Source organism: Myotis daubentonii, chromosome 4, assembly GCF_963259705.1.
Source record: "Myotis daubentonii chromosome 4, mMyoDau2.1, whole genome shotgun sequence".
Lineage (NCBI taxonomy): Eukaryota > Metazoa > Chordata > Mammalia > Chiroptera > Vespertilionidae > Myotis > Myotis daubentonii.
In genome coordinates, this window is record NC_081843.1 from 53,237,690 (window position 1) to 53,253,947 (window position 16,258).

A 16,258-nucleotide genomic window follows, 5' to 3' on the forward strand; every position below is an offset into this window, starting at 1 on the left:
TGTAGAACGAAAGTAAAACTCAGTGTAACAAATGGGAACTGATTCAGTGTTAGGAGAGTTCCTCATGTGGATTTTGGGCACAAATCCTTATGTTCACTTTAAAAAGTTTGAGTCTTAGGCTTTTTTCATCTGTAAAGCGTTAATTCTTTCATTATCATAGGCAGCACTTAGATAGTGCCACAAGTAATTAAATCAAATACAATGCTAGAAATGAACATTGTGGAAGAAAGAGTATTTTTTCCAAACCTGCATCCAAATTTTTTTAGGAATGATCTGATCGGATTGTTTTTAGATCCTTAATATCAGACTTGCCTTCCAACTAGACAAGGGGTATTTGGGGCTTTATTTGGGGACTTTGGGGTGGGGGGTGTTTAACACAGGAAAGAATCACACATAGGCTTTGGAATGTTTCTTCTCTGTCACATGGTTTAGAGGCTGAGAGGAGAGAAAGCTGCTGATGGGTGGGGTTGGCTGTGTTCTTCCTGGGTGACATGGGGCGCTCCAGATCTATGGGGTAACCCTCGCCTCGGAGAGAAGCTGCAGGTACCTGTGCACAGGGCCTCCCACTGCCCCTCTTGGTGTTGGGAAATGTTTTGGGGAGTATGGAAGGCCCAAGTGGCTCAGCTTGGTGGTTTTCATCTGGCTGCCAGGGCTTTTTGGCTCACTCTCTCTGAAACAACCGGTCACAGAAGAGGAATACTCATTTCTGAAATTCAGGCTTAGGCACTTTTTCCTCAGAGCTTTGGGTTTAGGCCGAGGCCCAGAAATGAGAGTGTAAGGCTAAGAGATTTTCTGTGTGGAGGCGAGTCCTAGTTGCACATTCTAAACCAGGGAGAAAGAAAGAAAAAAAGACATTTTAATTTAGAGATTAAAGGTACAACATTTATGGAAAAGGTACAACAGTTCCATAACATTTTTGGAATGACAGAAAATAAAAATACATGCCGGAATATTTTTTCAATTAAAAATCATCATTGTCATGCCTCTGTTTTTCAGCTTTCCACATTTAGAAATAAAGAATGGAATACTTTTTTTTTTTTTTTTTTTTTTTGCTTTAATAGTGTAAGATCAAGAGGTCAGTGTGCAGGTTACTTGGCTTGGATATGATAAGTTTTTCATGTTGGGGCTAATGGCATTTCAGTTATTTTACTGTTAATAAAAATAAAGTTGCAGCCTTACCTGGTTTGGCTCAGTGGCTAGAGCGTCAGCCTGAGGACTGAAGGGTCTCAGGTTCGATTTCAGTCAAGGGCACATGCCTGGGTTGCAGGCTTGATCTCCAGTAGGGGGTATGCAGGAGGGAGCTGATCAATGATTCTCTCTCATCATTGATGTTTCTATCCCTCTCTTCCTCTCCCTCCCTCTCTGAAATAAATAAAAATATATTTAAAAAAATAATAAAGTAAAACTCTTATTTGGGATATAGTTCTAAAACTTTCAGCACATCATAGTGTGATATGTGGAGGCAAGTGACTAAACTGGGTTCAAAATTCCATGAACTATCTTTTTTTTTCTTCCAAATTTCTGAACTTGGTGTGAGGAAATTGACAGAGAAGTACACAACCAGTCCAGTTAGATGAAGTGTTTGCATTCACTTTTGACTTAATTTACCCTTAATTGATTTGAGCTCTGCTTTATTTTTCTTATTAAAATTAGAAAGTGTGAACACTTTATTTTTTAATTGAAGAAAAGTTCTGTTTGTCAGCTTTTGCTCTATAAAAAGTGGCAGGGCTTCTCAATGCTGCTAATTCTTAGTGTTCTTTGTAGCTTGTTATGAGCTCTAGAAATCTTATGTGGAGAAAAGAAAGGAATTTGGGGGAAAGAAAAGTATTAGGAAAAAAGTCAATTAGAGGCTGCACTGCCTGCCGGAGTGGAAAAGGAGGAGCAGAGCACCCTTTCTGAATTGGTACAAGGAGCAGAAATCCAATTAACAAATTCACATTTCTGCAGCAGAAGACAGTGATTAAAATTTTGGTGAACTACTCAAAATTCTTGCCACACACATCAAAACTCTGACAACTTATGGAGCCTTTTTATTTTTTTTTCATTTTTAATGGTCTTCATTTTAAGAACAGATATGTAAATAGAGAACTGATTATGCTTCTTGTTCTAAAATGGCCTTTAATTATGCAGAATGAGAATGTCGTTTTATATTATTTAATGCTGGGTGGGGGAAGTGGAGGGGGAGGGGAGAGGGAGGGTGGAGGAGAGGGAGAAGACAAAGAGGAGACCCCTAAGTAGTTGTAGCAGGAAGGGAACTTTGCTCCCATGGTCCCTTGGCAGTTGTTGCCAATCGATGATTCCTGCCTGATGGGCATAGTTATGTGAGGACTGCCTAGGTAGTAATTTGTGTCAAGGCAAGTATATTATATTTCCAAGACTCACCAATTTTTCCTCTCTCTAAAGTAATCAGGAAGTGAAATCTGTTTTAAAATAATGAACACAGCTCTCTGAGCACAGTGAGAACAACGTTTCAAAACCTGGGAAATAGATTTGAGCTAGTTTAACAGATGTCAGGGAGTGGTAGGGGTGATCATTGTAGGGCCTCAATGGGCAAGCGCTGGGATTCCTTTCTGCAGTTGAAATATTTTTGTTTCCTAAAGGTTTCAGACAAGGTGGGCAAAATGATCGAAGTTATTTAAGGAATGTTAACCTGGCTGGTGATGTGGCAAGAAGGAGTTAGAAGGGAAAGCTCTGAAGAGAAGCAGTGCAGTAAAGTCACCTAAAAAGCAAAACAGAATGTGAAAAAAATGGCAAAAGATGTCAGATCCAGTAGGAGAATGGAAGGACCAAACCGGCTTTGGATTTGGAAATAAAGCAAAAAGACAGCAGCCTGGTGTGAGTAAGAGGCAGCGATTGGAAGGAATACTGGGTGAAGTTTCCAGAGAATTAACATGGTCACTGCTGTGGGTGGGATAGCATTTAAGGCCCTGGAAGTCCTGTTTTCATGATGAGAAAATTGTATTGTCTCTGCCAGGCTCTCAGGCTCTCTACTTAAAAGCTTTCGTTTCTCACTGAGGTTCTCAATTCTATGAGTGCTGGGAAGGATTTGCCTGATGTCCTAAGTGTGGTTTATTCAGCTTTTATTACTATCTCCGTACTCGAATGCCAGCTGTAACTAAGCCAAGGCGCAGGCCTAGTTGATGAGCAGAAGGATTGCCCTTTATTCTCTGTCTTGCCAATCAAGTTCTTCTCTAAATGTAGATATCAGAGCCTGTCAAAGTGTGGAAGCCTTCCTATGCTCAGGGACAAGAATTCCCTCTTTGCCCCTTTCCTTCCCATCCGCAGTAGCCTTAGTTTCCTTTCATATTTTTTCCAGTTTACCATTCAAGGACCCATGGTAAAACCCCCTGCCGTTCTCCTGTGTCTCCCTCCCTGCCCCTAGCAGGAGGGTCTTCCCAGTTTCCTTATAAGTGCCTTTCTCTAACCCCAGTCTCTGGGTGCCTTTGGTCTCTCCAGTAATCATCTTGGCAGTCTGACAGGTGATTGGCAGATGAGGTGTGGTACTGATCTACAGCCCCAGTTAACCCTGTCGAGGCAGCCTGTCTTAACCCTTGGCCTTGATCCCTATAGATTACAACCGATTGCCCTAAAACTCAGCTCCAGTGAAGCCAATGTCTGCAGGGCTGGCAAGAAGTAAATTAGGTACCAGTTGACATTTGAACATATTTAACTACACAGACGTATTTAGTCTTTTCAAAAATTATCACCTCCAGTTGGCATCACATAAATTATCGTGTTAGCCTGAAACAGTGGGACATCCCTGCTATCTGTCTTTGCCAAGATTCTGTGAGTCCTCTTCTGTTGCCTCATCTACTGTAGGCAACCTGGACAATTGAGAATTTTGTTTTATTTTTTTTACTTTTCCAGAGTCTTAAGAAAATTTGGAAGTCATTTAGGGTCTTTTCATAATCCTCCAAGCCTGTGTTTCCTAGGTAACATTTTAGTGTCTCATGTTATACTTAAGTACATATACGTCATACCGATCATTGGCTAATTTTAGTCTTTTTGACCTGAATTGATTGAAGTAATATTTTTCCCAATAAAAACGGTTTTAAACTGAAAGATGATTACCTACATTCTGACTTGAGTTTCTTTTAAAATACTTTACTAAATGTTTAAAAGCTGGAGGGAAATATTTAGAAGATCTTGTGTTGTATGGCTTTGCTTCTTCAAATCCTCTGTGATTTGTATAACCCAAGACTACCAATGAATTTATAAGGAAAATAAGTTTAATTAAAATGTCAGTTTCCTACATGTAATTACTTGTTTCAGACTGTGAAGGATTATTTCAGGTAGCTTTTTATGAAACCCTGGAGGGCACTATTATGAAATTCCCATAGCATGGGAAAGAATGTGATGGATTTGACAGAGCTGTTTGTGGAGTTTTGCATGAAAATGCCACATCTCGTACAGGTGTTCAGTATGTGTCTTCCTGGGACTGCCTTTGGATGCTGTCATATTTTAAGCTGAACTGGCTAAAATGGTCATGGGAAGGCCACATAAGCATAGTCAGTGACTGTCAGCTCATGAAAAAATGAGCCGTAATTGAATCCAAGAGTAAAACACTCTTCAGAATCTCAGTAGAATGCTGGCATGCGGGAGCCCAAGTCAGTCTGTTTCCTCATGCATGAGTCTGTGCTCCATTGATGGGGTAAGAAATGTTCCATTTATTGACAAGAAGCATATAGGTCCAGTGTCATTTTCTGACCCCTGCACTGGGGAAGAGGCCTGGCTGCAGGATCCGATAGCTCAGGAGTCAATCAGCCAGAATTAGAGTTTTATCACATGTAGATAGTTACTGGAATGGTTACTCCTTGCCATTCCATTGTTCTAGAAAATACCTTTACATTTCCCCAAGTCTATAAGATAGTTTAGATTTGCTAACATCTCTCTCCCTATTATCTGTACTTTAATAAGTTGTTCAAACCCCTTTGGTCCTCAGTTATCTTCCCTAATGTGAGGGGACTGAACTGGCACCAACCACGTACCATTTTCTTCTCCATGGAGTTTTATTGTACGTTTCTATTCGGGTGGAGGAAGTAATATTTTTTATTGTGGTAAAAAGTACATAACATAAAGTTTGCCTTTTTAATAATTTTAAAGAGTAGAGTTCATGGGGATTAAGTACATTCACACTATTGTGACAAAGAGATATTTTACAGTGGAGGAAGCCACAAGATATGTATGAAGTCACATAGAAATTTTGTGTCAGAAGCTGTGCTGGATCCTGAAATACACATGTATAGGAGATATTTGTGTGTCTGGGTAAATTTTTATGATTAAGTGACTTCCCAGTGACTATAATAAAGGATAATTAGGAAAACAATGGAATTCTCTGTGTATTGTATGTGGCTGTGTTCAACAGTTCACATATGTACATGGTTATACATAGCAAAATTCATCCTTAACATTCTTAGGTTTAATAGTCATGCTTCAAGTATTTTCAAGCAGCCCTGGAGGCCTGTCCTGTATTTCTGATTTTCCTGTGGCACAGGCATGAGGCTGCTTTCAGGGCATGAGCCCAGCAAGCCGCCCGCACCTGCAATTCAGAGGCTATTTAGTTTTTCACATGTTCTCAGAACAGTACATCTCCAACAGCAAAACGGTATTGGGTGTTGGGATTAAAAATACTCTGTATAAAAGAGCTAACGGTGGAAATAATGTGGTTTAAGAAAATGGTGATTTTTATATAGAAAAGTAATGGCTACATCAGAGCTACCGGTCTTCCCAGAAAGTACTTTCTTGGCAGCTGAAGTTACACATAGAGGAGGGGGTTGTGTGGACCGAGCGCCTCCTCTGTGCTTTTGTGAGCACATGCATCTAGGGCAGGGCAGCAACCCTTCGTGTTTAAAGGGACTAAGAATATCCCCCTCTCTTAAGAGAAACCCAGCTTATCCTCAAGACATTCTGTAATAATTTTTTATTGCTGCACAGTTACCACAAACTTAGCAGCTTAAAACAATGAACGTATATTTATCATCTTACTGTTTCCGTGGGTCGGGAGTTCAGACGATACAAGCTGGTTTTTGTCCAGCGTCCCATAAGGCCTTCAGCAAGGTCTCAACTGGAGTTGCATTTCTTTCAAGAGCTTAGATCCCCTTACAAGTAAATGTTGTTAAGCAAAGATAGCTTATTTGAAATGTAGTTCATTTGAAGAGGATAATTAAGATCCTACCATTTTTGTGTAAACAATATGATTAATTTCCCTTACTTAGAGACTAAACATCAGGGGAAGACAGGAAACATCGGGAAAGAGTAGAGAAAATGAAGAACTGGGGAAAGTGGCACCTAGATGAACTTTACTTCTTAAACAACATGCTATATTGCTTTCGACACAACCTGGAATAGTACACTTTTTGGAGTACATTGATAAAATAGCACCAAGATATCTCTGAATTCACTACTTAATTCATATTTCATCTTTTAAAAAATGAGAAAACTTACGCAAAAGTGGCATCATAATCATGAAGATATATATATATATCTGAAATCAAACAATATTAAAGAGAATAATCTTATCAGTTTGTGGGTACATAATGTAATACATTTAACAGCTTCCCCATGTATTAGATTGCTAGCTTTTTATTTTTATTATTTCTCAATAAAATCTGTTTGATTTTAATGTGTTGTCATTCATATATTCACCATATATTTCTGCCCTCATTTCTCATTTACTATGTAAAATAATATTTAAATAGTTTATTATCTATTTTAAATATTGTACTATGATACTCTGTGATCTATTTTAAATATTGTACTGTGATACTCTACTTTGAGAATGAATGTAACATTTACTTTTTTCATCTTTCATTTTATTTATCTCATTAGCTAAGGAACCTTTCCAGCTTGGACCTACGTCATATCACTGAACTGGATAATGAAACCGTGATGGAAATTGTCAAGAGGTGCAAAAATCTTAGCTCTCTCAATCTCTGTCTGAACTGGATCATAAATGACAGGTAACAAATGTAATATCTTAAAAACAGTTTTCCAGAAGAAAACATGTGTACTATGTACCAAATACTAATTATCATCATAACAAGGCATGTCAACTTTAAGGAAAATTTAAGGTAGCCATGCCTTTTCAAGTAGTTATGTTTAAGTTTTGAAAACCTAGCTGTTTATTTTTAACCTGTCCATGGCGTGTATTTACAATACGGTTTTCATGTGCTCAGATTAAAATGTTTGCCTAAACAGTTGTAACAACAGAAGTCTGTTGAATTTTTTTTCTTTGTCATCCCTCCAGGATATATTGCTATTTGTTACTTTAATACATTTGCAACTTTTATGGTTTATTTCCCTGTTCACTTATCAAGGAAAATGATTCTTAGAAATTGTTTCAAACATCATACACACAGATCCTTTCTTAAGGATGGCATCTTGTTCTCTGTATAATTAGTTTTGAAAGGGTAAGTCATGTGATGGACATAGAGTAAAGATGTGTATAACGGCCAGTTTTTTTCATATAAACAGTGATAAAATTATATTTCTTTGAAATGTTGCATGAAGGGGAAAAAAGATTCAAGAATCCTTGAGAGTAGACTTTTTTATAATGGAAACAACTGCAAAGTAGTAACTACTGTACCTCTACTGATTAGCTTAGGTAGGCTCTTATATATAGGCACAAGACAGGTTTTTGCCCAGTGACTTTTCCTGATTAAGTTTTTTTTTAAAGATAGACCTCCAAAAATGTTTTGCTTTCAAAATAGAAAGAACTATTTCACCTAAACTTAGAACCTATTTAGATTTAAATGTTTTTTCACAAATAGCAACAATAATTTAAGTTTGTGTCTGAGAATACTTTAGTTTTAAGACACTTTCCCCTTCCACTTAAAAAAAAATAAATTAATTGGGGTGACATTGGTTAATAAAATTATATAGGTTTCACCTCCCTCCACTTTTAATTTCCTTCTATACTTTAAAAATAATATTGCATAGGATCTATTTTCCCCAACTATGGCAAATTCTAATGATGTTTTCTTAAATTATGTAATACTTTGACTTGGCTCTGTCTTGAAAAATTTACTAATCTAGAATGGACACATAGTCATCATTTATAAAAGGTGTTTGTTTTTTAGTAATAGTCATTGTATGAAGTATATCAAAACCTAAAGGAAATTGATAAAATAAATTTTAAATAAAATTCTTCTCTATAATCAACGTTCTTCATAACAAATTATATGACAACTTTAAAATCTTTTAAATGTTTTTCATAACAACTAACAAAATAAAGTACATAAAAAATTATGCTCTGGTTTTAGGTGTTTACCATTAGCTTAATATTGAGATAAACTTCCTAGTAATGTATCAGATTAAAAAGAGAAAACTGTTTCTGCAACAAAATGATTATGAAAATGATTGTCTTTTATTCCACAACAGTTTTCGGCGTACCTGCTGGGAGAGTAAATGGAGAGTAAATAAGATTCAGCCCATTTATGATTATAAGGGTTATCTCAGAACCATTTTAAAGAGTTTGCTTAGATTTGTATCATTTGAACAAATATATTTAGGGATTTCCAATCCACAAGCCCTCTTCAAAAACTTTCTTAGTTTTTACAAATGAGACGCCGGGCAGTTCTCACTTGGCCTTTTCTTCCTTTGGTTAGGCTCCATCTACCAAACCTCTTACTGTTTCAGTCAGTTTTTCCTACTTAGCTGTAATGGTTATTTTGTATTTGATCCTAAATATATGTGCTGTAGAGATTTAATTTCAAGGAATGAAAGTGTATTTTTATGTTTTTAATGGAAAGTTTGGATTAATTGAGAAAACATACATTTTAATGAGGTTTAGCATAGAGTTTTAAAGATCAGACTCTTAGGTTTTAATTACACTGCTCGCACTTATCCTGTGTACTGTAATCGAAGTTTCAAACATTCAAACGCACTTTGCAGTATCATCTAAATTACTCATCTCATTGTTCTTGCCATACTCTTTCACTAAGCTAAGTAATAATTGTAATTATATTGGTATAAATCTAGGACTTCCCATCAGATTTAATTATAATTTTAGCACTTAGCTCAGATGGGTTAGTAACCTTTCATATAGAGGGCACTGGGATGCACTAATGCATTTAGCCTATCAATTAGCATCTCTACATCTGTTCATTATTATCCTCTAGTAAATCAGAAGCATTTAGGAACCCCTACTATATGCTTGGTACTGTGTTTGTCAGTGGGCTCTGAGTCCCTGCTGCTCTCATGGTTTCATGGTTGCTCTCTAGTTGGCATAAGACATAGTGAGTGAGATGATAGTGAACCATGTAAGGATAAAGGGGAGCACAGTCACTTTATTACCCAGGTAATTAATAAGCACTTTGCACATGTCCTCATTTAATTCTTTCATCAGCGTTTGCTATGGTATTCCTATTAAATGTAGAGGACTTGCTTGACTTTTCTTTGGCTTTTCTGATGGATGTATTTTTCTGTCATTGCTGCAATAAAAACTGGTGAAGACAAACAAAAAGCAAATAGCTAATGAGTCAATATTCCATTTCATAGTTGGGAATCACACACAAGTGATACTTATATGTAAAATTTTTAGTTTTCTTTTTCAAAACCTAATTATTTTCTTTCATAATTAAAGTATAATAGAACCTTTTAATAATATTTTATATATAGTATATGTAAAAAGGATCTGTGTTTAATGTTTTAGTAAAAGATTCCTTTGGTACTCTTCTCAGATATTAGATATAAGTTTTATCCTGGATTTAAAAGTTTTTAAGACATTCTTTTGAAGTTCAAAAATTTTAAATATGTAGTAATTGACAGTCTTTACTGTTCAGCTCATGGTGCCTTTTAGCATTTCGAGGTTCTTGAATTGATCTGTGTGACTAAGACATGCTGTTCTTTATCTTTGTTTTTCTAAAAGTACTTTTTGTGTGTTGAGAGTTAAACAGCATGATATTTTCTTGTATTCAGAAGGATGGTCTAGTAGTCATTTGACATTTACCATTGCTTTTGAATACAAATACAATATAAGTGGTTTATAAAAAGAAGACACTGACTATTTCTACCAGTGATTTAAATTAAACATCTGGTTTTTATGTCTCTTCTATTCTCTCTGACTCCAAGTTTATTGAAATGTTTATTTGTATTTGATATAAATCTTTTGTTATTTCACATTCAATTTGGTTTTCATTGTTTTGGCACAGAGTCAAAAGCAGTGTGCTTTGGATGTAAAAAAACCCTGATGTGTGAAAAAATTGAATGGTTCTGAGTATTTTATAGTGATATGCTTATAATGGCTCTTTTGTTCTTTTTGGCTAATAAGAATTAAGTGAAATCTAATTGATTTTAATAGATCTTTACAAAAGATAGTTTTAATATTTAAACTAGCTATCAAAGAGGGAATTAATCTTCCCATTTTCAATTTTTATCATTAGTCCTGAAAACAAAGTTCAATCATATGATATATATGCCTATTATCAAATACATGATTCTTTCATTGACAGTAGATCACCCTATCTCGTTATCTGAATTAAGATAACAGTAGAGGATAACAATATAAGAGAATTCAAAGATTCTCTGACATCCATCAGATAAAGTCACAAACCATAGCACAAGTCAAGCTGGTTGTTAAAGTAAATTATGTTGCCAAGTAGTTGATCTTGCCTAGCTAGAGATTTTTTTCTTTGTATTTGCAACTTTAAAAAAAGTTACATTTATTGAATATTCTTTAAGGAGTTAATTTGCTGTGTGAATCTTGTGTTTATGTAAAGGAGGCTATGGCATCAGTGGACACTCTAAAATTTGGAGAATTTTAAATCTTAGACTGTTCTGACTAGTTTCTTTCAAGTATAAAATAACATTTGCAATATGTTGGTATTTCACTTTATGTATACTAGTGTTTAAAATAGTAACTATAGATATTTTCTCTTTAAATAAAACTTTTAAGATCACTTGAAGTTGTAAACTTGTGGGCCACAGCTGAGTTCAGTCCACAGAGCTGTTTTGTTTGGCCTATATGATATTTTAAAAATTGAATTATTTGCCAACACTTTAAACATTGGCATAATTCACATGAAAATTGTGAATTTCAGCCTTCTCTTAGAAAAGTTGCAGGTCTTGCAACATTGGACCACATTTCCTCATGTCAACAATTTTCCCAGGATGAGGAATGTGCTGTTCTCTTTGGCCATTCTCCATTTCTTCACCATTCCAGCATGATCTATTATTTCATATTATCTGCCTGTCTCCAGCCAATCTACAATTCTCCTTTATTAATATTCAGAATGTAGAGATTTTTAGGAATTTCTGATTTTGAATTGAATAGTTTTAAAAATTGAGTCTGATGAAATATATTCAGAGCTAATAGAGTTAATCAGTCTACCTAAATTGTTTCTCCATGATTTCAGACATCAGAACTTTGGCCAACAGGTGCAAGTTACAGGGGAACCGGATTCAGCTTAAAATAAGTTAAAACCTTTATTTTCATTGACTACCTTCCAAAAAGGAGAACTCACTCCCACTTAGGGTTCAAACAGGAGTGTTATAAAAAAAGTTTCCTAAATTATAAAGAAAGTTGAACTACTTTACTGAACTCCCTCAACTTCAAGCCTGTGATTTAAAGTGAATTTATCTGCAGTGCTTAGTATTTAACTCATGATTCCTTTGTTTATAATATTAAGAAAAATCTTAATAATATTCTTTCTCTTTTGCATTCCTGTGTAGCCCTTTTTAGCCTTTTAGGAATACTCAGGTTGAGGATGGAGAGTGACAGGTTCCTCACCACCCCTTTCACGGGGACTGACAGCACCCTGGCTCACATAAAACTCAAGATGGCATTCTATAAAGACTTTTCTAACTCCCTTGATCTTCTCTGGGTGTTTATTCTGTTTCTTCTTTCAAATTTCCATTGATTCAATAAAAAACGGTGACATTTAGAAATAAAGTTCAGAGAGGATTTGAGCAGGTGTTGGTGATATAAAGTATTTGCTGAGTGCCCATTGTGTTTTATTTCCAAGAATTGTTTTGGAACATATGCTATATATTGTATTTATAAGTGTTTGAAGACTGGGTGGATAATCTACCATCTTCCTGTGAATGTCATGTCACAATGGACTTCAAATTTTATTTCATTTCAATCCCCTAATATTACTTAATTCTCCTAGAGACTGAGGTTTAAAGATTGCCCAAGGCGGGGGACACTGTCCATTAAATCAGCAAGCATAGTTGAATTTGAGTTTGAGAATATTTTGTTTTCTGCTAAAGTTAAGTGGTCTGGAGGAGAGGAATACTTTTCACCTTGGAGTATTGAATGTGATGTTGGAGCAGTTTTCTCCTATAAGAGCCTGAAAACTAGAAATGAAGAGGCAGAAAAAATAATGCCGACCATGGAAGAAGCAGCTCTGTGGTGGAACTTACATGCCTGTGTAGAATGTGGAGCAGTCTGTCTGCATACATTTGGTACCTAATTATGTGGCTAGGCCGCTTAGATGGAGCTTTACTAAAACTGAATTTTGCTTATTTCTGTAACCTATTACATAGTTCTATGTTCTATGATATTTATTTATATTTTTGCAAAAATAGTAAGAAATAGATTTTACCAAGTTCTGGGAGGATTGTAGGAACAGAAAGGAGTCTTTCTGAACTAATGACACTTGTTTGAGGTTGGCACACTTTTTAACACTCCTTTATAGTCACAGTTATTTGTAAGACTATCCTCAGAAAATGATATGGTGTTGGAGTATTATTCAGGCTCCCAAACTGTTTACAAAAATGATGCCCTTAAATGCATTTGAAACCATGGTTGATTTTTGTAGTGCTAGTGAGCTCAGAGTGTATACTTTTTCTCCTTTGGACCAAGGATGATAGCAACAGCTAATAGTAGCTGCCATTTATTCCAACCTGGGCCACAGTATGTGCTAAGTGTTTATATACAATGTTTTATTTAATCTTTACAACAATCCTGAGGAGGAAAATAACCTCATTTTCAAATGAAGGAATTAAGGCTCAGTGAGGTTAGACAGCTCGCGGTAAGTGGTGCAACCAAGCCTGGGATCTGGTTTTGTGTGTCCTCAAAGTCTAGCCTGTAAGCAGGTGATGCTCACTGTCTCCCAGTGCCTTGTTCCCCCTAGACCTGGAGTGACGGAAGGTCCTGATTGGTTCAGGACCACTGCTTCTGTGGAATTCTGTCAGGTTCAGCATTGCTGCTGCTGCTGCTTCCTGTGTTCCAGTGCCCCGATGTGGATGATAAATTATATGGTCATCCTACCTCAGACCTCAGATGATGCTTGAGTATTTTGAACCTCATTAGAATTGTACCTCCTCTTTTCCCTATGGGATATGTGAGAGGGGACACATTTTCGGATATCTTACTGCATACACTGAGTTGTAGATTTTTAAGAATTAATTTATCATTATTGTTGAAAGTATGACAGATGTCCCCTTTTCCCCCCCTCATTGACCCCATCCACCCTGCTCCCGCCCCCTTCACCACACTATTGTCTGCCCATGGGTTATTAGTTGTAGATTTTTAAAACAACTAATCTTGTAATAATATTAATTTTTTCTCCAACAAACCCATTTGTAAATACTGTTCATTTCCTTCTAAGTTACTTGAGGAAAAGTAGAAACTTTTGTGTCTTGTACCATACCTGATTCATAGTTGGAATCAGAAAAAATTTCACAAATGAAATTTGAATGGGTATATAAGCATGTGATGATACTCACTTACTTTTAAAAATTTTACCATATAAAAATGCATTCTGTCAGTTATAGCAAATATTTAACCATTTCAGGTAAAGAAGAATACTGGGTATATTACTGAGTTAAAAAAAAGGCAGTTAACTTTACTAGAAGTTTTAGTACCTTTGGTAAGAAATAATTGCCATAAGTAATATGTATTGTTTTTCTAATGTATATGGTTTTTCAATGAACTGATGATATTTTTCTGTAAAAGGGAAGTTTTTCTGATAAAATGATTTGTGCATTCATCTGCAGGTGAAATTTTTAGTATATTCCAAGTAAATGAATTTCTTCATTTTTTGGTATGTAGTGATATTGGTTCTGACATTGGTCGGTCCTTTTAATACTTCTAATTGCCTAATATCATTTTTAGGGAAGTATTAATTGGTATACAACACTAGAGTATTTAACCTAGTAAAATCACTTGAAAGGAAGAATCTGTGAGGTGTACATGTCTCAGCCTGGTTTGATTTTTGCCTCCAACTCTAGAGATGGGTGGAAATTAGATTTGAGTTTGTCTTATTGATTCTCCATGTTCACATTATTTTGTCTTATAGAATAATGTTAATTTGATGGCATTCCTAAGGTATAGTAGTAATTTTAAATTTTGGCTTTTGTCTTTGGTTCCTAATGAGCAAACAGTAATCCAAATAATAATAACCAAAAGCTTCTATAGAATCATATTATTGGTATTCTTGGATGTACTACTCTAAATATGTGTTTCTAGGCAATATAAAGATGAGTAACAGATATATTAAGAATTTAGTTGCAGGACTAAAAAACATGTTTTAAGAGTTATGAAATCAGAATTCATGTTCTAGTTATGGGAAAGAATGGGGCACATTTGATATGATGATGAAAGCAAAGCTGTATACCCATAGATCTGGAGGCTTCCTAACCTCAAACCTGTTTTTAAATTGTCAATAATGAAGAAAATCTTTATTTATTGATGAAAATGATAATATTTATTGGCTGGACAATTTTACAACCATCTCTGTCTCCCCTGCTTTCCCCAGGAGTTGTCTTATTCTTAATCCCTAACCAGAAATGATAATTAAAATAATTCACTGTTGTCAAAATTTTATAATGCATGATAAATGAAGCCCAGTAAATAGTAAAAATATGAGAAAGGTGATTAAATCTGACAATTTTCTTGTAAAAGGCTTGAGATGATAAATAACTCCTGTGATTAGTTATTAATTTAGTGCAAGAGATTTTGCTTCAGCTTAAAATGTTTTATGAACAGTGGCATAAAGAAATATTTTAGAAGATAGGTATACAAATGTATAACCAGAGGAGAAATTGCTGGAACTTGATTGGTAATAATTAAAAATGGCAGACCTAACATGTGTGTGACTGGCCTATTTTCCATGTGACAGTTCTTTCAGAAATTAAGAAAGAAGACATGAAAACATGAAGAATGACAGAGTACTTTCAGCTTGAACCCCTTTGCAAAAGGAAAGGATATATCATTTTTAACTGATAAAATATTTAATTTCACTGAAGTAGACAAAAGCAAACTTGTTTTATTAAATATTAATTGCACTGCTAATAATTTCTTTAAAATGAATGTGAGTTCTTTTAAATTTAAAGCAAAGAGGAAATAATAATGGTGTTTATGACGAATTGCTGTATCATGTCACTGTTGAGCTGAAGCCATGGTACATCACTTCACTGGTGGCATGTGTTGTTGTGTGGCTGCATCATGTTTTGTTTATGAGCCTCTCTCCTTGTAAGAGGGACCAGTGTGTTCATCTCTGGGCCTCTGCCCCCACTTAAGCCCCTGGCACTTGCTCCAAGTAGTCATTTAATACCTGTGTCTGAGAGGACTATGCAAGTGCTTTTTTTTTTTTTTTTTTGTAGGATATATAAATATGCTTTTAAATATGGCTTGTTCTCTGGCTGAAATCCAGGCAATTGGTTCAAATGCTCCCTTCCTTCCAGATTTATTTCTGAATAAAGTTGCTACTTGATAAAGTGAGGATTTCATGTCATTGTCTGGATTCAGTTAGAGCTTGCTTTATGTATTGCATGCCATTTATCTGAGAGCCTTAGCCTTATTTTATTTTTTTTTAACAATAGATAGGATTTTAATGTTGAATCATTGGGTTTTGTCCTTTTACTAAGGTCTTTGGAATACTTTTAAATGTAGAACTAGAAACTTTACTTACCTTTCATTTATAATGATACCTTATATTAATTAAAAAGTAGCAGAGAAGACAATCACAGCTTTTTTCTTCTTCTTGGTGAGAAAAGTCAGGCTGTATGAGAACCAATATTGCCAATTTTTCTTTAAGTATTTTTGTAGTGGTTCTACGTGGTACTCTATAAATGCATGCTTAATATTTGGTTATTTGCCACTATGAACTTAAACACACTGATTAAGGCCCAGGTTCACATTAGAACAATTATCTGGTTAATTGCTCTGGTGTGAAAAATAGGCTCAAAAATCATCAGAACATCAAGTTGTGAAAACACTGGCAGGAGTTTCAAAACCACCAAGCATACCTACTGCAAGTCACATCAGCAAAGCAATTAATTTAGGCTAATTGCTTTTCTGTTTATTTGAGAT

General features: G+C 35.4%; 1 protein-coding gene across 8 annotated transcripts in view; it reads left to right on the forward strand.

Moving 5' to 3' along the window:
* The window catches only part of FBXL17 (F-box and leucine rich repeat protein 17), a 473,454-nt gene that overhangs the window by 153,131 nt on the left and 304,065 nt on the right, over window positions 1-16,258 (forward strand). For 6 of the 8 annotated variants that reach the window (XM_059693954.1, XM_059693957.1, XM_059693956.1 and 3 more), the window contains one exon: window positions 6,829-6,959. In XM_059693954.1, the coding sequence (XP_059549937.1) occupies window positions 6,829-6,959 (131 nt within the window). Of the gene's footprint in view, window positions 1-6,828; window positions 6,960-11,670; window positions 12,117-15,065; window positions 15,484-16,258 lie in introns of those variants that run through there. The other 2 variants (XM_059693958.1, XM_059693960.1) reach the window with 2 other exon arrangements.